A 22,787-nucleotide genomic window follows, 5' to 3' on the forward strand; every position below is an offset into this window, starting at 1 on the left:
CATAGACATTTTAACAAATGTTTATTCTTCCGATCCATGAGCATGGAATGTTTTTCCATCTTTTTGTGTCTTCTTCAGTTTCTTTCATGAGTGTTCTGTAGTTCCTAGAGTATAGATCCTTTACCTCTTTGGTTAGGTTTATTCCGAGGTATCTTACGGTTTTTGGTACTATTGTAAATGGAATTGTTTCTCTAATTTCTCTTTCTACAGTTGTGTTGTTAGTGGATAAGAAAGCAACTGGGGGCACCTGGGTGGCTCAGTTGGTTAAGTGACTGCCTTTGGCTAAGGTCATGATCCTGGAGTCCCGGGATCGAGTCCCGCATTGGGCTCCTTGCTTAGCGGGGAGTCTGCTTCTCCCTCTGACCCTCTTCCCTCTCATGCTTTCTATCTCTTATTCTCTCTCAAATAAATAAAATCTTTAAAAAAAATGCATTGATTTTGTATCCTGCCACAGTACTGAATTGCTGTATGAGTTCTAGTAATTTGGGGGTGGAGTCTTTTGGGTTTTCAACATCAAGTATCATGTTATCTGCGAAGAGAGAGAGTTTGACTTCTTTGCCAATCTGAATACCTTTTATTTCTTTTTCTTGTCTGATTGCTGTTGCTAGGACTTCTAGTACTATGTTGAACAATAGTGGAGAGAGTGGGCATTCTTGACGTGTTCCTGATCTTAAGGGAAAGGCTCTCATCTTTTCCCCATTGAGGATGATAATCGTTGTGGGTTCTTCATAGATGGATTTTATGAACTTGAGAAATGTTCCCTCTATCCCTATACTCTGAAGCGTTTTAATCAGGAAAGGATGTTGTATTTTGTCAAATGCTTTTTCTGCATCAATTGAGAGGACCATATGGTTCTTCTCCCTCCTCTTATTAATGTGTTCTATCACATTGATTGATTTGCAAATGTTGAACCACCCTTGCACCCTGGGGATAAATCCCACTTGGTTCTGGTGGATGATCCTTTTAATGTATTGTTGAATCCTATTAACTAGGATTTTGTTGAGGATATTTGAATTCATATTCATCAGGGGTATCCGTCTGAAATTCTCCTTTTTGATGGGGTCTTTGCCTGGTTTGGGGATGAAGGTAATGCTGGCCTCATAGAATGATTCTGGAAGGTTTCCTTCTGTTTCTATTTTTTGAAACAGCTTCAGGAGAATAGGTATTATTTCTCCTTTGAATGTTTGGTAGAATTTTCCAGGGAAGGGGTGGCTGGGTGGCTCGCTCGGTTAAATGGCTGCCTCTGGCTCAGGTCATAATCCCAGGGTCCTGGGATCAAGCCCCGCATCGGGCTCCCTGCTCGGTGGGGAGCCTGCTTCTCCCTCTCCCTCTGCCTGCCTCTCTGCCTACTTGTTCTCTCTGCCAAATAAATTAAAATAAAAAAAATTTTTTTCCAGGGAATCCCTCCGGCCCTGGACTCTTGTTTTTTGGGAGGTTTTTGATCACTGCTTCAATCTCGTTACTGGTTATTGGCCTATTCAGGTTGTCAATTTCTTCCTGTTTCAGTCTTGGCAGCTTATAGGTTTCCAGGAAGGCCTCCATTTCATCCAGATTGCTCAGTTTGGGCATAGAGTTGTTAAGAATTTCTAATAATTTTTTCTATTTCCTTGATGTTAATCGTGATCTCTCCCCTTTCATTCGTAATTGTATTAATTTGGGTCCTTTCTCTTTTCTTTTGGATAAGTCTGACAAGTGGCTTTTCGATCTTATTCTTTCAAAGGACCAACATCTAGTTACGTTGATCTGATCGACCGTGTTTCTGGTTTCTAATTCATTGATCTCTGCTCTAATCTTAATTATTTCTCTTCTAATGCATGGCTTAGGCATCGTTTGTTGCTTCTTCTCTAGTTCTTTAAGGTGTAGAGTTAGTTGGTGAATTTGGGATTTTTCTATTTTTTTGAGTGAGGCTTGGATGGCTATGTATTTCCCCCTTAGGACCGCCTTTGCAGTATCCCATAGGTTTTGGACCTATGTGTTTTCGTTCTCATTGATTTCTGTGAATTGTTTAAGTTCTTCTTTGATTTCCTGGTTGACCCAAACATTCTTGAGCAGACAAGTGTTTGAATTTCTGCCAAATTTTTTCTTGTGATTGAGTTCCAGTTTTAAAGCATTGTTGTCTGAGAATATGCAGGAAATAATCTCAATATTTTTGTATCGGTTGAGACCTGCCTGATTTGTGACCCAGTATGGGGTCTATTCTGGAGAAAGTTCCATGTGCGCTCAAGAAGAATGAGTATTCTGTTGTTTTAGGGTGGAATGTTCTGTAAATACCTATGAGGTCCATCGGGTCCAGTGTGTCATTCAAAATTCGTTTCTTTGATATTCTGCTTAGATGATCTGTTGCTGAGAGTATTGAGGTCTCCTATAATTAACATGTTGTTATCAATATGACTCTTTATTTTGGTTAATAGTTGGCTTATGTAGATGGCTGCACCCATGTTGGGGGCATAGATATTTACAATTATTGTTAGATCTTCTTGTTGGATAGACCCTTTAAGAACGATATAGTGTTCTTCTGTGTCTCTAACTACAGACTTTAGTTTAAAATCTAATTTGTCTGATATAAGAATTGCTACCCCAGCTTTCTTTTGGGGTCCGTTGGCATGGAAAATGGACCTCCATCCCTTCACTTTCAGTCTGGATGTATCTTTAGGTTCAAAATGAGTCTCTTGAAGACAGAATATGGATGGGTCCTGTCTTTTTATCCAGTCTGCAACCCTGTGCCGCTTTATGGGAGCATTTAAACCATTCAGGTTGAAAGTGATCATTGAAAGACATGAATTTATTGTCATCATGTTGCCTGTGAAGTCCTTGTTTCTATAGATTGTCTCTGTAAACTTCTGTTCTCTATCACTCTTGGGGTCTTTCTCCTTTTATAGAACCCCCCCCCTTAATATTTCTTGCAGGGCCGGCTTAGTGGTCACATATTCTTTCAGTTTCTGCCGGTCTTGGAAGCTCTGCATCTCTCCATCCATTCTAAATGACAGCCTTGCCAGATAAAGTATTCTTGGCTGCATGTTCTTCTTGTTTAGTACCCTAAATATGTCTTGCCAGGCCCTTTTGGCCTGCCTGGTCTCTGTGGATAGGTCTGACGTTATTCTGATGTTCCTCCCTCATGCCGGTGTGTAGGCCTGTTTTCCTTGATCTTGGGAGTGGTCCTCTCTGCCTCTAGGATGCAAATGTTTGTTTCATTCCCAGATTAGGGAAGTTCTCAGCTTGATTGGCTCAAATACATCTTCTAGTCCTCTCTCTCTCTCCACTCCCTCCGGGATTCCAATTATTCTGATATTGGAACGCTTCATGGTGTCACTTATTTCTCTGATTCTATTTTCATGGATTCTGAGTTGTTTTTCCCTGGCCTGCTCTCTTCCCTTTTTATCTATTATATTGTCTTGTGAATGTTGAACCATATGGTCGCTTATTCGTTCTTCTGCCTCACTTACCCTAGCTGTTAGATTATCTAGATTGGATTGGATCTCAATGGTAGTATTTTTTTAAGTTCTGTCAGTTCAGCTTTCATTTCTGCCCTTAGAGACTCTATGTTGCCATTAATTGATTTCTCCATTCTTGCTATTGTCTTCACAATTGCTACCCTGAATTCCATCTCTGACATCTTGGTTATATCTGCATCCATTTGTAAATCTGCAGCATAAGTCATGATCTCTGAGTCTTTTCTGTTTCGGAGGTTTCTCCTCCTAGTCATTCTGTCGATTGGTAGTTGAGGGAAGGTATAGAGTCCAAATTATTGACCAGAACCCAAGCAAGATGCACCTGTTTTATAGGGACCTAAGGGTTGCTAGCTTCTTGTTTTCCCAGCCTGTCTTCTGGGGGAGGTACCTGCCGCCCTGTTACTCAGCCAACCCTGTTTGGGCGGAGTTGCCCTGCCCCCCTGTGGTGTGGTATGGACTCAGTGGGAATCAGTTTTTTGGGGCTTTTGTTCTCTGGGTGGCTTTCCCTGGCGGCTCTCCGCGTCTCCTCCGTGAGTCAGAGCAGAAGAGACCGTTTCCAACCCTCTGCCTCAGAGCAGAGAGATTGCAGTCTGTTCTTCAGTGAGCTCTCCAGGCCACACTGTCTCCGTTTCTGTCCCTGCTGCTATAAACTGCAGTCCTGGGTTGTGCGCCCCTCAGCGCTCCCAGTCCTGCCTCCAGTTCGGGGCACGTCTCTGCGCTTTGTGCTTCTAAAACCGCCAGCCGCTCCCAGTTCGCACACGCGACCCCGCCGCTCTGGGTTTCCGTTCCGGGGGCTGCCCTAAAGTCCTTTCCGTGCTGCTACCAGTCTGCGAGTCTGTGCCCCGTCCCCAGTGATGGAGGCTGTCACTTACCAGCAGTGTAGGATCCCCATGGCCAGGCTCCCTCCCGCTGCCATTTATCCTCCGATATCTGCCCGTGGAATCACGGCTCCCCGCTTGGTACCTCGAAACCAACCACTTGCGATATTCTGTTTGTAGAGATCCAGATCTTCTTACATCTCAGGCTGATTTCATGAGTTCTCAGAGTGGTCTCAGCTCAAATACGGGGACCAGTTTAAATAGGGTCCCCCTACTCCTCCGCCATCTTTTCTTCCCCATCGTGAATGACTTTTTAAATGTACTGTTGGATTCTCTTTGCTAGTATTTTGTGAAGGATTTTTATATCTATGTTAATCAAAGATACTGACCTGTAGTTCCCTTTTGTGATGGTTTCTTTATCTGGTTTTGGTATCAGGCTGGCCTCATGAATGAATTTGAGAAGAATAGGTTAAAGTATTGTTTTTAATAGATTTTATTTATTTGACAGAGCAGCAGGCAGAGGGAGAGGGAGAAACAGGCTCCCCGCTGAGTATGGAGCCCAACGCGGGTCTCCATTCCAGGACCCTGGGATCATGACCCAAGCCGAAGGCAGATGCTTAACCAACTGAGCCACCCAGCTGCCCCAAGGTTAACTATTCTTCAGATCTTTGGTAGAGGGGAACCTTGGTGGCTGAGTTGGTTAAATCTTGATCTCGGGGTCCTGGGATCAAACCCTGTCTTGGGCTCTCTGCTCAGTGGGGAGTCTGCTTTTCCTTCTCCCTCCATGCTCTCTCTCTCAAATAATCTCTAAAAAAAAAATCTTTGGTAGAATTCAACAGCGAAGCTATCTGGTCATGGACTTTTGTTTGTTGAAGTTTTTTGGTTACTAATTCAATCTCCTTACTGCTAACTGGTTTCTTCAAATTTTCTATTTCTTCCTGCTTCAGTTTTGGTAGGTTTTATGTTCCTAGGAATTTATCCATTTCTTCTAAGTTGTCTAATTTGTTGGCATACAGTTTTTCATAATACTCTTTAATAACTATTTCTGTGATGGTTGTTATTTCTCCTCTTTCATTTCTAATTTTGAGTTTGTTTTGCTTTTTGATGAGTCTGACTAGGGGTTTGTCAATTTTCTTGATGTTTTCGAAGAACCAGCTCATTTATTTCTGCTCTAACCTTTATTATTTCCTTCCCTTTGCTGGTTTTGGGTGGTGTTTTGTTCTTTTTCTAGCTCTGGTAAGGTTAGGTTGTTTGAGATTTTTCTTGCTTCTTCAGGTAGGCCTGTATTGCATATACTTTCCTCTTAGAACAGCTTTTGCTGCATGCCCAAAGGTTTTGGACCATTGTTTTCATATACTTTTTGATTTATTCTTTGATGTCTCAGTGGACCCATTCATTGTTTAGTAGCATGTTATTTAACCTCATGTATCTGTGGTCTTTCCAGATTTTTTCTTATGGTTGATTTCTAGTTTCATAGTGTTATGGTCAGAAAAGATGCACGGGATTACTTCAGTCTTTGAATTTGTTGAGGCTTGTTTTGTGGCCTAATATATGATCTGTTCTGGAGAATGTTCCATGTGCACTTGAAAAGAATGTGTATTGTTTTAGAATGGAATGTTCTGAATATATGTTAAATCCATCTGTTCCCATTTGCCAATCAAAGCCACTGTTTCCTTGTTGCTTTTGTTTGGATGATCTGTCCATTGATGTAAGTGGGGTGTTAAAGGCCCCTACTATTATTGTATTACTATCAAGTAGTTCCTTTATGTTTGTTCTTAACTCTTTTACATATTTGGGTGCTGCCATGTTGGGTACATAAGCATTTACAATTGTTATATCTTCTTGTTGGATTGTCTCCTTTACTATTACATAGTATCCTTCTTTGTCTCTTAGTCTATTTTGTCTGATGTAAGTACTGGTACCCACCTTTCTTTTGACATCCATTTGCATGATCTCCTTCCCCTCAAGACTTTCAATCTTCATGTGTCTTTAGGTCTGAAATGAGTCTCTGGTAGGCAGCTTACAGATTTTTTTTTAATTACTCTGTCACACTATGTCTTTTGAGTGGAGCATTTAGTACATTTACACTGAAAGTAATTGATCTGTATGGCCATTTTGTTACCTGTTTTGTGGTTGTATTTGTAGTTTTTCCCTGATTCCTCTCTTTCTTTCATGGTTTGTTGGTTTTCTTTAGTGATAAGCAGGATTCTTCATGTTTTGCTTATCTATTACTGTTGACTTGTGTTTACCATTTGATTTATATATAACATCTTCTGCACACAGCAGTATTTTATGCTGATGGTCATTCAATATTGCATTCGTTCTTTACTCCCCTCCCCTCCATGTTTTAGGTATATGCCCCTCCTAGTTTACATCCTTTTATTTTACTGATCCCTTGACTGACATTTACAGAAATACTTTTACTGCTTTTGTGTTTTTTCACACCCTAACTTATCATCTTTCCTTTCCACTGAAGTGTTCCCTTTAATATTTCTTCTACAGCTGGCTTCGTGGTCACAGACTACTGTAGTTTTCCTCTGGAAAAACTCTCTCTCCTATTTAGATAGGAGAGATAAAAGATAAAACTTTATATCCAGCAAAGCCATCATTCAGAATAGGAGAGAGAAAGTATTTTTGGCTGCAAAAGTTTCCCTTTCAGCACTTTGAATATATCATGCCACTTCCTTCTGGCCTGCAAAAATCTAATAGCCTTATGGGCTTTCCCTGTGTATATAGGTCTTTCTTTTGCAACCTTAAAAATCTTGACCAGTATTTCTTGACATTTTAATTACTGTATGTCTTGGTGTGGACCTCCTTGGGTTGATTTTGTTGAGGGATCTCTGTGCCTCCTGAAACAATTTCTTTTTCCCTCCCCAGATTTAGGAAATTTTCAGCTATAATTTCTTTTCCCCCCTTTATCTTCTTCTGGGATCCCAGTAGATGCAAATGTTACTATGCTTGACAGAGTCACTGAGGTCCCTAAGTCTGTTCTCCATGCAGTATTTGTCATCTGCTTAGCTTGACTGCTTTACATTACTCTATCCTCCAGGTCACTAATACATTCCTCTCCTTCCTGTAGCCTACTATTTATTCTATCCCTTGTATTTTTAGTTTCATTTATTGAGTTCTCAGGGGTCTCGCTGATGTCCTTCATTCTTAAGTCCAGTGAGTATCTTTATGATGATTACTTTAAATTCTCTATATCAGGCTAACTACTTCTGTTTTGTTTAGGTCTCCTGCTGTTTTTGTCATGGTCTTTCCTTTGGGACATACTCCCCCTGCCACCTCATTTTGTGTGTGTGTGTGTGTGTGTTAGGAAACTCAGCTACATCTCCTCTTGAAAGTAGTGGTCCTATGAAGAAGTCCTGTAGTGACCCTGCAGTGTTCCCTGTTCACCAGGACCTGGTGCTTTAGAGGTGTCTCCTGTGTGTGTTGCCTGCATCTTGCTATTGTGTTGGAGTAGCTTTTCCTTTCAGTCCAGACTCTGCACTGACTCTGCCTACTGCTATCTGTGGTGAGACCCAGATAGGCTGGCTCTGAAGGGGAGTGACCATAGGAGGGCTCAGGGGTAGGATGGTGGTGGTAACAAAATTTGCACTGGGGAATCTGGCCTAGGACTAGTGACTCAGTGTGGTAATCGCCAGGGGCATGGTGTACGTTAGCAGCAGTGGCCTGGGGTAACTCAAGCAGCTGAGGTGGCCATCGAGGGACACATGGCAGCTGGGAGTCTATGGTGGCTGGGCATGGCATGGACAATGTCAGCAAAATTTGCACTGGGCCACTAGTCCTCGGCCAACCCCCCCAAAGCAAGGTGGCAGCCAGGGATAAAGTGCACAGGAACAGCAGCGGCTTCAGGTGTGCAGCGACGGAGCAGGGCACGCAGGAGCTGCTAGTCCTCATCCAGTCCCCCAAAGAAATGCAGCGGCCACAGAGGCACAGCGCATTCACGGAATTTTTGCTAAGCCCAGGCCTGAGGCCAGCCAGCTTGGCATGGGCAAGTCCTCAGGAGAATACAGGGGTGTGGTACACTGCTAGCAGGTTAGGTAGCCAGTGTCTGTGTAGCCCCGCGTCCCACAGGTGGCCCCCTGTGCTGGGAGGTGGGGGAGGAAAATGGCACCTGCCAGCTCCTTTGTTCCCAGAGAAGTCCCCCAACATGCTCCAAAATCCGTATAAACAGATATCCCTCCCGTTGTGCAAGTTGTCGCTTCTGTGTTGCCTCTCCTTGGGCTGCTGTCACTTTAGGGGCAGGCTCTGGCTATCGCGTGCCTAGCACTGAGGTGGCTGACTTTCAAAGCTCCAAATCCCACTGGTTATACAAACTCACGGGATTCAGCCCCTCTGGTTTTCAAGGCCAGACATTATGGGGATTTGCTTGCTCTGTGGGGGCTCTATGGTGCTTTCTCCTTTCCATGACCACGGTTCCATGCTTCCAACCACTGTTTCTGCCCTTCATAACCTCTCAAATGTGAGTCGTGGAGTTTGTTTTGCCAAGTCTTCAGATCACTCTCCAGTTTACGGACTTGGATATGAGTGATAATCTAGTTGTAAACATGGGACTGGGTGAGCTTAGGGTCCTCTCATTCTACCGTCTTGCACTGCCTCCCCATGAGTCACCTAGTTTCTCAGTGGAAGCATATATTTGTGGATAATGTTTGCATTAGCTTTGACTGGCTTGCAGAAAACTGTATTGGGGGGAAAATGTGTAACTCTAATGGCAGCAGTTTATAGGGTCAGGCTGCCTATGATGCTTTCTTGCTGGGCCGGTGGGCTGGTAGTTGGAGCTGGCTCATCAGGCGTGTCTTCTGTGTTGCAATAAGATATGCATTAATGTGTCAGCGAGGGATGGAAGGTAGGTACGTAAAGGATATCTTGGTTGCGGGAACAGCTGAGGAATGACTGTTGGGCAGGTGGAACCAACCCTTCACAAGGTACCTGTGGTGATTCTGACCACCATTTTCTCTCCAGCAGAGCCAGGGACAGAATTCCGGCCATGTGGCCATTCCTGCCCAGTGACCTTTTCCAGTACCCAGTTCTTCGGACAGTATGTGCTGTGTGGTCACCTTCCTCAGATCTTCCCAAGCTCATACGCAGGAAGCCCCATCCCAGTGGAAGCTCCAAACTGCTCAAGTGAACAAGCAGACGGAGACACAGAGGGGAGACTCCGGCTGAGTGGGGTTTCCAGGGTGCTCTTCAGACCCCCTCAGGGCCGGCCAGTAGACTGGGTGGAAGGCAACAGAGCTGGGCATCCTGAGGAGGCAGGCCTCACAGCATCTGAGGCAGCCATGTATGGAAAATACAGACTGGGACTTGGTACCAAATCTAGCTTCTTGAGCCTCCAGAAGCATCATGTATGCCCTGAATGTGGCAGAAGCTTCTGTCAGAAGTCAGACCTCACCAAGCACCGGAGGACACACTCAGGGGAGAAGCCTTACAGCTGTAGGGAGTGTGGGCGAGGCTTTGGCCGCAAGTCCTCCCTCACCATCCACCAGAGGAAACACTCGGGGGAGAAGCCTTATGTGTGCCGGGAGTGTGGGCGCCACTTTAGGTACACGTCCTCACTTACCAACCACAAGAGGATACACTCTGGGGAGAGGCCCTTTGAATGTCAGGAATGTGGGCGAGGTTTTCGCCAAAAGATTGCCCTCATCCTGCATCAGAGGACACACTTGGAGGAGAAGCCCTTTGTGTGTCCTGAATGTGGGAGAGGCTTCTGCCAGAAGGCATCGCTCCTCCAACATCGCAGCTCACATTCGGGTGAAAGGCCCTTCTTGTGCCTCGAGTGTGGGCGTGGCTTCAGGCAGCAGGCACTACTCCTCAGTCATCAAGTCACGCACTCAGGGGAAAAGCCTTATGTCTGTGCTGAGTGTGGGCATGGCTTTCGCCAGAAGGTCACCCTTGTCAGACACCAGAGGACGCACACAGGAGAGAAGCCTTACCTGTGCCCAGAGTGTGGGCGTGGCTTTAGCCAGAAGGTCTCCCTCATGGGACACCAGAGGACGCACACAGGGGAGAAGCCTTACCTGTGCCCGGAGTGTGGGCGTGGCTTTGGTCAAAAGGTCACCCTCATCAGACACCAGAGGACGCACACAGGGGAGAAGCCTTATCTGTGCCCGGAGTGTGGACGCACCTTTGGCTTCAAGTCACTCCTCACCAGACACCAGAGGACACACTTAGAGGAGGCAGCTGATGTGTATGGAGTATGTGAGCAAGGACTTGGCCAGAAGTCTCACTTCACCTCTGACCAGAGGTCACACTTGGTGGGGAAGCCATGTGTGTGCAGTGAATGTGGGCGAGGCTTCGGCTTCAGGTCAGCCCTTATCAGACACCAGCGCACCCACTCAGGAGAGAAGCCGTATGTGTGCAGGGAATGCGGCCGAGCCTTTAGCCAGAAGTCTCACCTTCACAGACACAGGAGGACCAAGTCTGGCCATCGCCTCCCACCTCAAGAGCTGCTCTCCTGACCTTTCCTTTCCTCTTGAGGCAGAAAGCACTAGGAGATGTTCTACTTTCCTCAAACGCAGTGGAGGAAAAAATGTGTTCTTTCAGTGATTGGAAGATAGTTGATTTATGGTTTAGTTTATGTGCTAGCAATGTGTTTTAATTTGCTAGGGCTGCCATAACAAAACACCACAAACTTGATGGCCAAAGAACAATTTTCTCACAGTTCTTGGGACCAGAAATCCAAGATCAGTGTGTGCACTTTGGTTTCTACTGAAGCCTTTCTCCTCCATTGGCAGATGCCTACATCCTTACTGTGTCCTCACCTGGCCTTTGTGCACATCTTCTAAGGACAACAGCCTTACTGGGTCAGGGCCCCACTCTTGTCACCGAACAAGGTCACACTGTGGGTTCTGGCTTCAACATAGGAATTTGGAACAACATAGGAATTTGGAACACATATGGCTGTGACCATAACAGCCTCCTGGACCCCCAAAATTCATGTTCTCACATCCACAGCATGTTCTTAACAGCTCCCAAAGTGTTGACCCATTCCAGCATTGACTGTCCAAAATCTCAAGTAAATCAAAATATGGGTGAGGCTAGGGGTATGTTTCACCCTGAGGCAAAGTTCCTCTCCATCTGTGAACCAGACAAGTTACCACAGATGTAGAATTTGCGTTCCCTTTCCACAAGGGGAAACAAGAAAAGATTGATGGGTCCCAAACATATCTGTGACCTAGCAAGCAAATTCTATTAGGTTTTAAAGGCTTGAGAATGTCTGGTAGGATGCTTTGCCCTCTGGTCCTGCTGGGGTGGCAGCAGCAGGCTGACAGCAGTATGCAACCCCTTGAGACCATGGAGGCATTACCCTCCAGGCCCACCACGGGAATGTCAGACCAACTGATCTGTTTCACTGTCAGGGTCACTGTTTCCTCCTCTTGGTGAGTAGCATCACAGAAGTCTGACAGCCGGCCTTTGCTGTGTCCCGTCTGTACCATCCTTAGTACAGCCTTGTAGTTACCACTGAGCATCAACTGGTTCCAAACTAATCTCTTTATCAAATGACTGTCCAACACCACCACTGGTATTCTCTCCAGAACAGGCTTTCTCATTTTCACAATATGGATAGGCTAAGAATTCTCTAAATCTTCAAGTTCTGGCTCCTTTTTGCTAAACAGTTCCTTCAATTTATCTCCCTCCTCACATATTTCTAGGAGGAGCAACAAGAAACAGGTATACCTTTCAACACCTTGCTTAGAAACCTCCTCAGCTAAGAATTCGTCACTTCTGTCGACTAAGATTTTGATTCTGTCGACTAAGATTTTGATCCTCCACTAAACAATGGAACACAACCCAGCCACATTCTTTGCTGCTTTATAATCAGGATTGACTTTCCTTTAGTTTCCAATAACGTTCCACATTTCTGAGGCCACAGCAGAATCACTTCTAATTCCTCTTCCTACCATAGTCTCCTTGAGGCAACCCTGGCTTTCTCCAGCAAGCACCTCTAAACTCGTCCACCCTCTACCCACCACCCAGTTCCAAAACCACCTCCATAGTTTTTCATATTTATAGTAACACACCACTCAGTACCAAAACTGTATTCTTTTACCAGGGCTGCCATAACAAAAGCAGAGACTGGAAGTCCAAGATCACCCTGACCTACTGAACTCTGCCTGCTGGCTGGCAGGTGGCACCTTCTCACATGGCCATTCCCCTACACACATGCCAGACAGCAAGTAAGTGCTGGTGTCCCTTACTCTTGTAGGATCAGGGCTCCACCCTTACAACATAGTGTAACTTTCAATACTTCCTTAGGTCCTGAACCAAATACTGTCACATTAGGAAAGGGCTTCACCATGGACTTTTTTGGGGGAAAATTTAGTTCATAACACTGCCCTCTGGACCCCCCAGATTCCTACCTGGCTCTCAACTCCTGCCATAAAGGGTCCTGATCTCTTCTTTCTCAGGAGTGCAAAGCCAGCAGGAAGCACTGGGCAGTGCTGCGCTTTCCTGAAGTGGAACGCAGGAAGCATGCTGGTCCCCTCTTAGTGGCCAGGGGTGTGTGTGTTGGGGGGGTTGTTGGACACACCTGCTTTGTAAGCCCTCCTCCACACCCAGGTCTGTTTAATAAACTGCTTCCTTACAAAGCTGAACCTGATCATATACCTCATTCCTTCAGCTGTCAAGAACCCCATGGTCCTGAACCTCAGGAGACATGGAGGGTCACTGTCTATTTGTTCTGAACTGTGGCCCTGTGTGGGGGGAGGGCTTTCATCATCACCCTTTCTTAGGTCCTCCAACAATGCCAGTGGGGGCATCTTCCTGCACCCCCAGCCCTGCATCCTGTTAGCCACACCCATGTACCAGTAATCCAGCCGGAGGACTTGGGGCTTTTCTTCCATGACCCTCCCTAGTCCTCCAGTCAGAGGAGCTACAGCACCTGTCTTTATATGCAGTCCAAAGTACTGTCCCTTCAGCCTGCCTCTCGCTCTCAGATCCCCAGAGCCTGACAAGTGTCCAGCCCAGGATAGGCCTTGTCCTTTTGCCTTGGGCACAGTAATGGTCCCCACCAAGTCCTTTTCCCCAGGCCCAGAGGTTTTTCCTGGCTTAAAATCCAGAGGCAATAAAAGATTAATACACAAAAAATTAAAAAAACCCAAAATTTTACATGTCAAAAAATATCAAAAGTAATACCAAAAGACAAATTTCATTCCTTCTGGAAGGAAAATCTAACAACATATTTCACAAATAAAGGGTTAATATCCCCATCTTATAAGAATTTTCAAAAATCAAAAGACCAGAAATGCCACAGAAAGTGGGCAAGAGACATGATCAGGAGTAAGTATACAAATAAGTGCAGTCTGCTGCTTACTGGAGAATGCCAAGGGCCAACTGGTAACTACATTTTTTTTTCTCCTAATATCTTATTATCATAGTGTTTTTATCAAAGCTATGAAATTAACTTTAGGACAGCACTATTAGGAACTATTCAGATTTTTCCATTATTGTCCTTTTTGTGATCTAGGATCCAGTCTAGGATCCCATATTGCATTTATTCTCATGTCTCTTTAGTCTCCTCCAATCTGACGGTTCCTCTGTCATCCATGACCTGGACACTTAAAAGAGAGCTGGTCAAATATTTTATAGAACCTCAGAGTTTGGGATTATCTGATATTTTCTCATGACTGGATTTGCATTATAGATTTCCTAGAATACCACAGAAGTGAAATATCCTTACTATATCATATCAAAGGCTACATGATACCAACAAGACTTATTCATGGTGATGTAACCTTGGTCACTTTGTAAAAGTGGTGGCCGCCAGGACTCTCCACTGTAAACTTACCATTTCTCTTTCCATACCCCATTCGTTGGAAGTAATCTAAGTCCAGTTCATACTCCAAGAGAAGGGAATTATGCTCTCTCTCCTGGAGAACGCACCTTGTAATAGTGCTGCTTACATCCCCCACCCCACAGAACAGAGTGGCAGTGTTTTATGGCTCCCAAACTAGCAAAAGACAGCCCAGGTAGGTCCATTCCTCCCTGGATGGAACAGAAGTCCTGCTGACAACACCAGGTGAGCCCAGCAGCAGGGAATGATTAAGGGAAATGCTTTCTTTTCTCACAGGGTTGAGATTCCCCTCCCCAACCTAGACCCAACATACCCAGGGAGGGTCGGTCCTGCCACAGAAACACCTGTTCCAGGAAGTACTCTTTATCTCTAGAGACCTGAGATTCCCCATCTAGATGCAAGACACATAGCTGGGTGGCACCAGCAAGGACATCCCTGCTAAACTGCCCAGCCCAAGAAGAGAGCCATCTCCCTTACTGGCAGACAAAAGGTTGTCAGGAGGCACTGGAAATGGGGATCCTGACACATTAACAGCTCAACCTGTGAAGCTTTTGCTTCCCTTTTGGGCCAGAGCATCCCTTCCCCTATCTACAGACACCAAGCAGCCTGTTTTTGGAGAACTCCTACACTCCCAACACCAGCAGGAAAAAGTGAAAGGAAAGTGGTATCAAATAAGCCAAGTAGACCTAAAAAGCACTGCAAGAGCTCTGAAAGCTATACTGTCACTGGATCAAACAGAACCCACAAAAATAGGCTGCGATCTGGGAGCTAACCTAAAAACAGGGTGACTGCATGCTAAAATCAAAGGTTTAAATATGACCCAGAGTCTCTTAACAGCTCAATGTGCAGAATGCAATAGAAAGTTACTCATCACACCAAAAACCAGGAAATCACAACTTAAATGAGAAAAGACAATCAACTCACACCAACACTGAGATAAGTTTGATGCTAGAACTATTTGACAGGGATATTAAAGCAGCCATCATAAAAATGCTTCGAGCAATCACAAGTTCTCTTGAAACAAATGAAAAAAGTACAAGATCTCAACAAAAAACAAAAACAATAACAACAACAAAAAACAAGTTACACCAAAGTTCAAATGGAAATTACAGAACTAAAAAATAGAGAAATTTAAAAGCTCATTGGATGGGCTTAATGGTGAGTTGATATGACAGAAAATGTAATTGTAGAATTTGAAGACAGATTAAAAGAATTTAGCAAATCTGAACAATGGAGAAGACTGAAAAAAAAAAAATCTTTGCGACAAGACAAAAAAAGCTAACATTTGTGTCGAGTCCCAGAAAATGAGAAAGGAAGTAGGACTGAGAAAATACTTGAAGAAATATTTTGAAGAAATGACCAGAAACATCCCATTATTTGGCAAGAAACATAAATATGCAGATTCAAGAATCCAGGTGAACACATAAATCCGAAAACATCCATACTAAGACATAATTAAAATTCTGAAATCTAAGAACAAAACAAAAAAACCTTGAAAGCAACCCCAGAGAAATGTCTCATTACCCATAGGGGGACACCAATTCAAATGACAGATTTCTCATGAAATTATGGCAGTCACAAGGACATAGCACAGCATTTTTTTTCCAAGTGCTGAAAGAAGACTGTTAACTGCAGACTGAATATCTGCGAAAACCATCCTTCAAAAATGAAGGCAATTTAACACATTCCCAGATGAAAGAAGACTGTAAGAATTTGTTGTTAGCAGACCTGACCTTAAAAAATGGCTAAAAGGAAGTTCTTCAAACAGAAAAAATAATAAATACTGGAGCATCAGCAAGAAAAAAACACCATGAAAATAGCACAAATATGACTACATAAAACAGGCCCTCCTTCTACCACATTTTTAAAATTACACGTGATGATTGAAGCAAAAGTTATAATATCACCTCATACTCAAGACAACGATGTTTAAAAGTGGGAAAAGGGCCCTAAACAAAAATAACATTTTCACACTTCACTCCAAATGGTAATATACTGATAGACTGTGATAAGGACTTATGTGTATTGTAATACCCAGAGCAACCACTAAGAAAACTATACAAAGAGATACACTAAAATACATGAAGAATGAATCCAAATGGAATCTTATCAAATAACCCACAGAAAAGAGAAACAGAAAAATGAGACCTAGAGGAAACAAATTTAAATTCAGTAATAAAATGGCGAACTTAAGCCCTAACACATCAGTAATTACTTTAATTACCTTAAGCCTGGTTCTAATTACACCGATCAGAAGACAAAGATTGTGAGGGTGGATTTAAAAAAAAAACAACTCCCCAACTGTACACTTTATTAAATTCAGTGACATAGGTAGATTGAAAGTAAAAAGGGTGGGAAAATATACACCATGCAATCATTAATTTTAAAAAGCGTAAGTTCCCATATTAATATCAAATACAATAGACTTCACAGCAAAGAAACTGACCAGAGACAAAGAGGGGTGTTATATAATAATATAGGAATCAATGCACCAGGATGGTATAACAATCCTAACTGTGAATGAACCAAATAACAAATATGCATGAAGCAAAAACTGATAGAGCTGAAACAGGTTTTGAGAAAGTTCGTCATTATTGTTGAGTTCTCAGCAACTGAGAACTACAGAACAAAAATCAGCAAGGATGTAGTAGACCTGAATACTATAATCAAGCACCAGGATCTGACATATGTATCACTCCACCCAAAAACAACAGAATATTTTGTTTTTCAAACACCAGTGGAATATTCACCAAGACAGTCCATATTCTGGACCAAAAAACACACCTCAACAAATTTCAAAGAATTAAAAGAGTATATTCTTTAACTACAATTGAATCAAACTAGACGTAAATAACAGACAACAGAAAAATTTACAAAGACTCTGAAATTTAACAACATAGTACTAAACCATGGGTCAAACAGGAAGTTGTCGCAAAGGAAATAATTAAAAAATGTATTCCATTGAATGAAAATGAAATACAACATCTCAGTCTGTGGGATGCAGCTAACACCATGAGAAGGAAACATAGCACTAAATACATCATACATACCAAAATGTTTCAAACCAGTAACTGAAATTTATACCTGAAGAAACTTGAGAAGTAGAACCCAAAGGAAGCAAATGGATAGAGATAATAAAGAGCAAAGATCAATGTAGTTCATACAGAAAAATAGATAAATCAAGGGAATAAAATGCTGGTTCTCTAAAAAGTAAAATAAACTTGACTAACTTCTTGTAAGAATGACAAAAATTAGAGCAAAAACACAAATTATCAAAATCAGGAATGAAATGGGCTATCACTACAGATCTGGGAGCCATCAAAAGGGTGGTAAGGGAGTGCTGTGAACAGTTTTACTTCAGAATTCTCTATCTTTGAAGAAGTCGACCAATTCCTCAAAAACCACACCCGAAAACTTTAGATCAACTAGAGCGCTTACATAACCACTAAGAAAACTGAATTCATAATTCTTTTTACACATGGTTGGGTTCTATTTGCTAATTTTGAGGATTTTTGCATGCATCTTCATGAGAGATACCGGTCTGTAGTTTTATACTCTTACATTTTCTTTGCTTTTGCTATTAGGGTAGTACTGGCCTCATAAAATAAGTTAGGAAATGTTCCCTCCTCTTTTCTGGAAGAGACTATATTAACACTGTTATTAATAATCCTTCTTCAAATGTTCAGTAAAATATTCCAGTGAAACCATCTGGGCCTGGAGATTTCTTTTTCAGGAACTTTTAAGATCTACTACTGCTCTTGTGCTGAATAACTTTTCAGATCAGTAAGTAGTACTTCAATAATTGTACATAAACTCAAAACTTTACCAAAAAAAGGGAAAAAAATGCTTAGGCCTCATAAGCACCACATTTCCAATAAAGTGCAGTGGCCTTAGCTATATCTCCTAGGGCTAGAGCTGAAAGCCACAAGGGAAGTTTGTGTGGTGGTGTGTTTTGGGGGATCAGAACAGAAAATGGGCCTTTCTTATTCCAAGCAACTGTGGTGCTGCTTCTGTTCCATGTGGGAACAAAAAACTCCAATCACCTTCTTTTTTAAAAATGGTAGAAAGATGGGACACGATTTTTTTTTGTATTAAATCCACACAATCTTTTGGAGGCTCTGAAGGCCTGGCCTATGGTTGGCCCAGCGGAGCATAGAATGAAGGGTCTATCTCTTCAGTCTGTGTAAGAAGATTCTGGTTTCCTCAGCAAACCACTACTTACTCACTCTTGGGTCTCCTGGAAGGGATAGGGTTTTGCAATCAGCACCATCCCCTCTCTGGTCTCCTGGCTCCATTCCAGAAGGAACCAGACTGAAATGTGCTAATAACTCTCAGAAGAATTGGTCCAGGAAGAGAAGAGGCAGCACAAATGGACACATGACTCAGGATATCGGAGGCCATGTTTTCTGTGTACATGCCTGCAAGCCAAGCACATGACTCATATTTATTCTATCCGTGGGACAGATATTTGTCATCCTTGAAATTGGTAATAATTTCTACCATTTAGGGTTTTGTGGGGGTTGGTTGGTTTGTTTTTAAAGAAATAAGTGACATAACATGTAGAATGTTCAGAGTACAGAGGAAAATATTAGAAACTCCCATTTCCAACTTCAGCTCTTCTATCACAACTTCTAAAGTAATCAGGATCCCTGAAACAGGACACATTGTACTAACATATATGCCCACTCCCCAGCACAGGAATTCTAGAAAATCATAAAATTTTAATGTATATGGCTTATCTTGAAAAATGAAAATAATCAAAAGATGAACAAAAATACAAAATGAACATCTGGGGGCTGATGTTAACATTTCCTAGACCAAAATACAATAAAGTTACAAATAAGAAAAAGCCTCTTACACTTAGAAAACTAAACAAAATTCTATTAATTCATGTATCAAGGAATGAAATCATAGTGGAAGCCTAATAACATTTATAACTTTATAACAATGTACCCAATATATATCATAAATAGAGAACTAAAATGTTAAAATCAATAGCCAAGATACCACTATTTGACACTAATATTGGAAGTAAATGAGCATTTCACTCAGAAAGTTGGAAAAATAACAAGTAAATGCTCAAGGAAAAAGAACATAAAAAACAAAAGTATTTAATGGCACAAACTAAATGAAACAGAAAGCAAAGAAACTTCAGTGTATTAGAGTTCTCCAGAAAAACAGAACCAATAGGTGTGTGTGTGTGTGTTTATTAAGGAATTGGCTCATATGATTAAGGGGCTGACAGATCTGAATCTGCAGGACAAGCCAGCAGGCTGAAAACCCAGTGAAAAGTATGCTTGGAAGCACAAATAAACAACAAAATACAGAGATAAATTCAGATATGAAGAACAAACTCATGATTCCCAGAGGGGAAAATAGGCAAAAAAAAAAAAAAAAAAAAAAGGCCAAGTAAGCATACTTAGGGCATAGTTTCTTATCTAGGAAACCTCAGATTTTGGTGTTATGGCCTTGAACTCACTGGATGAGGCTTACCCACACTTCTAAGAGTAATTTCTACTTAAAGTCAACTGATGGTAGATGTTTTAACTAAAACTACAAAATGCCTTCACAGAAATACCTAGATGTGTGTTTGATTATATAAGTAGGTACTATAGTCTAGCCAAGTTAACACATAGAATTATCCATCACAGCCCACCCTTTGTCAACTTGACACCTACATACATCTCTTTAAACCATACTTATTCTCCAAATAAAGATGACAAAATCATACTTCTGCCTAATGTGATACAACTTTGTAGGGAAATGCTAGTTCATTTTTGGTTGTACAGAGTTCACTGGTCATGTAGTTGTAGCTGGTATTTATATCTAGCTTATTCTACTACCCATTCTGTATTCTCTTTGCCCTCAGTAAGCCCCTCAGCTCATGGTTCTTTGCCAGATGAGGTGTCCCAAACTTTCATTTCTCAGTGGGCCATTAGTAGTTCTGCCTGATTTGTAATTTTCCATTGACTTTAATCACAGGACATGAGAGATGTTCTAGGGTATCTCCCATGTTCTGGACACTCTCCTTCCTTAACTCCACTGTGTAGTAGCAGCCCAATTTCTCCTTAATATTCAGGACCAATCACCCCCACCACTACAGTGATCTCTTTTTTGCCTATTGAGAGGCATGAGGATCTGAAAGTGGCTGGGGGAGACGGAATCTCCATTTTCAGGTCAATAGAATTATTGTTGTCTCCTGGTAGAAGCAAAATTTTTGCTAGAGGATCTCTATGGCAAACAGTGAGTAGAGCTACTCCCATTCCCACCCCTTGATTCCTGGACCAGTGAATCCTGACTGTGGGAAAAACAACACTATATACTGAAGGCAGATTTAGAGCATATACACCTGCTAAGAGTACACTGCACCCACCCTGCAAAGTACTGCCACCTAGGCTGGCACTGTAAATGAATTTTCAAAAGGCCAGTTCACTTCAGGCAACTACTTCAGGATTGTGGGGAAATGGTAGGACCAGTGAATTCCATGCGTTAGCCCATTCACACTCTTTATCTGCTGTGAAGTGAGTTCTTTGACCAGAAGCAATGCCGTATGGAATACCATGAGGGTGGATAAGACATTCTGTGAATCCACATATGGTAGTTTTGGCAAAAGCAATGCACACACCGAAGACAAAACCATATCTAATAGACTAAGTGTCTATTCTCGTAGAAACAAAGCACCAATCCTTCCATGATGGGAGACAGGCTTTGCAGTCCTCTGGTTTCCACAGGATTATGTTACTGTTTTGTTTGAGTAACTCTATGGGCTATCAGGGAACTGAAACCTACTTCTCATGAATAAGGCACTGTACCTAGTCTCTGATAAGGAGGGTTGTTAGACAAAGAAGAGTGGAGAGAACTTGCCAGTATGTCATCTGAAGTCCTGATGGCTTCAAATATCAAGGCACATAATGCTGAATTTTATTCAAAGAAATTATAGCCAAAATCTTCCCAAATCTAGTGAAGGAAATGGACATCCAAATCGAGGAAGCTTAACAGAATCAAGTTAGAGGAATCCAAAGACCTGCACACCAAGAAGCATTATAATCAAATTGTCAAAAGACAAAGGATTTTAAAAACAAGAAAAAAGCGACTTCATGAATAGGGTCCCCCATAAGATTCTGAGCAGGTTTTTCAGTGGAAACCTTGCAGGCCAGAAGGTAGTGGGACAATACACTCAAAGCACTCAAAGAAAAAAACTGCCAACCAAGAACACTGTATGTGGCAAAACTATCCTTCAAAAGCAAGGGAGAGACAAGGATTTTCCAGATAAACAAAAGCTGAAGTTGTTCATTCACCCCTAGACCTTTCTTACAAGAAACGCTAAAGGGAATTCTTCAAGTTGAAAGGAAAGCATGCTAAACAGCAACAGTAGAGCAAATAAAGGTATTATACTCACTGGTCAAGGTAAATATGCAGAAAAATACAGACTACTGAAATACTGTAGTAGTGGTGAGAAAAATCAATCTAATATAGAATAGACAAAAATAAAAATATATAAATATGTTGAGATTCACAATATAAAAAGATGCAAATTTTGACATCAATAACTTACCGTGTATAGGAAAAGAAGTAAACGTATAAAGCTTTTGTATACAACGTTCTATCAAAACTAAACCTAAAGGGAGGAGTTAAGATGGCAGAGTAGGGAGACTCTGAGCTTGCCTTATCCCTCAAACACAGCTAGATCAACAGGAAACTATTTTGAACTAGGAATACAATCTGAGGATTAAGAAAACAGTCTACACAACTGGAGGGAAAGAACATGGCAGATGTGAGGTTCAGAGTGGTGAATTGGGGAAGAGAAAAGTCGCAAGGCAGCGAAGGGGAGGGAACCCTTTTTGTGGAGCAAAGTCAAGGAGAGAGCAGAAGAGAGTGCAGCACATAGGGTTTGCACAATAAGCCACAGTGAGGGGATCCCCTGGGTCACACTAGGAGAGAAGCTCCCCTTCCTGGAGCACATTTGGAAGAGTGTAATTTGCCTCTCCAAAGATAAAAAGCCAGTTGGGAGCCACTGAGTGGAGTTTAAAAGCAGGGAAAGAGGTGTGCAGAGAGATCAGATAACCTAGTAGCAGCTTTTCACTATGAGCCACAATAGATTTAAGCCACCATGTGCACACCGAGTGGCTGCTTTTCTGGGACAGAACTGACAGAGAGCAGTGACACATGCAGACTGCAGATAACCTGGTTACAGAGTTTCACTGTGTGCCACAACAGACTCAAGCTGCTGTGCGACTGCTCTTCCAGAACAGAACAGAGTAGGGGACTGAGGCATGCGCAGACAGCAGATAACTCGGTCACAGCTTTTTGCTGTTCATCACAATAGACTCTAGCCACCATGTGCGCACTGTGCAACTGCTTTTCTGGGACAGGATGGTGCCAGGTGTGCCACAAGGCTCTCCTTCAGAGGAGGGAAATGGATCCATACATTGTCAGGCACTATAAAATTTAGAGTTTTGAATCCTAGCCATTGGCCAGAGATAATATACAGCAGATCTGTGGTGCCAGACATGCTGACAACCCAGGCACAGACAGGTTAAGGACAGAGATCTGACAAAAGCCCGGGACACAGGAGACTATTCACTTTTCCATGAGGACCTCCTGAAGAATGGCAGCCACAAATTGCCCTCCCTGGGGACAAGAGGGTGGGGTGACGCCATCTTCCTCCTTCATCACCTCTCCCTCTGCCTGCCCACCAGCACAATTAGACTTCAAAGGGAAGCA

At 42.6% G+C, this 22,787-nt stretch overlaps 1 protein-coding gene across 4 annotated transcripts in view; it reads left to right on the plus strand.

Moving 5' to 3' along the window:
- ZNF169 (zinc finger protein 169) overlaps positions 1–17,775 on the plus strand; it is a 72,938-nt gene extending 55,163 nt beyond the window's left edge. For 3 of the 4 annotated variants that reach the window (XM_028093065.1, XM_028093067.2, XM_028093068.1), the window contains one exon: positions 9,233–17,775. In XM_028093065.1, the coding sequence (XP_027948866.1) occupies positions 9,233–10,728 (1,496 nt within the window). In that variant the 3' untranslated portion in view covers positions 10,729–17,775. The remainder of the gene's footprint in view (positions 1–9,232) is intronic. The other variant, XM_028093066.1, reaches the window with a different exon arrangement.
- Positions 17,776–22,787: the final 5,012 nt, after the last annotated feature.

The sequence above is a fragment of the Eumetopias jubatus genome, unplaced genomic scaffold, assembly GCF_037043125.1.
Source record: "Eumetopias jubatus isolate StellerSeaLion01/CBP00866 unplaced genomic scaffold, mEumJub1_p1.0 scaffold_15, whole genome shotgun sequence".
Classification (NCBI taxonomy): Eukaryota; Metazoa; Chordata; class Mammalia; order Carnivora; family Otariidae; genus Eumetopias; species Eumetopias jubatus.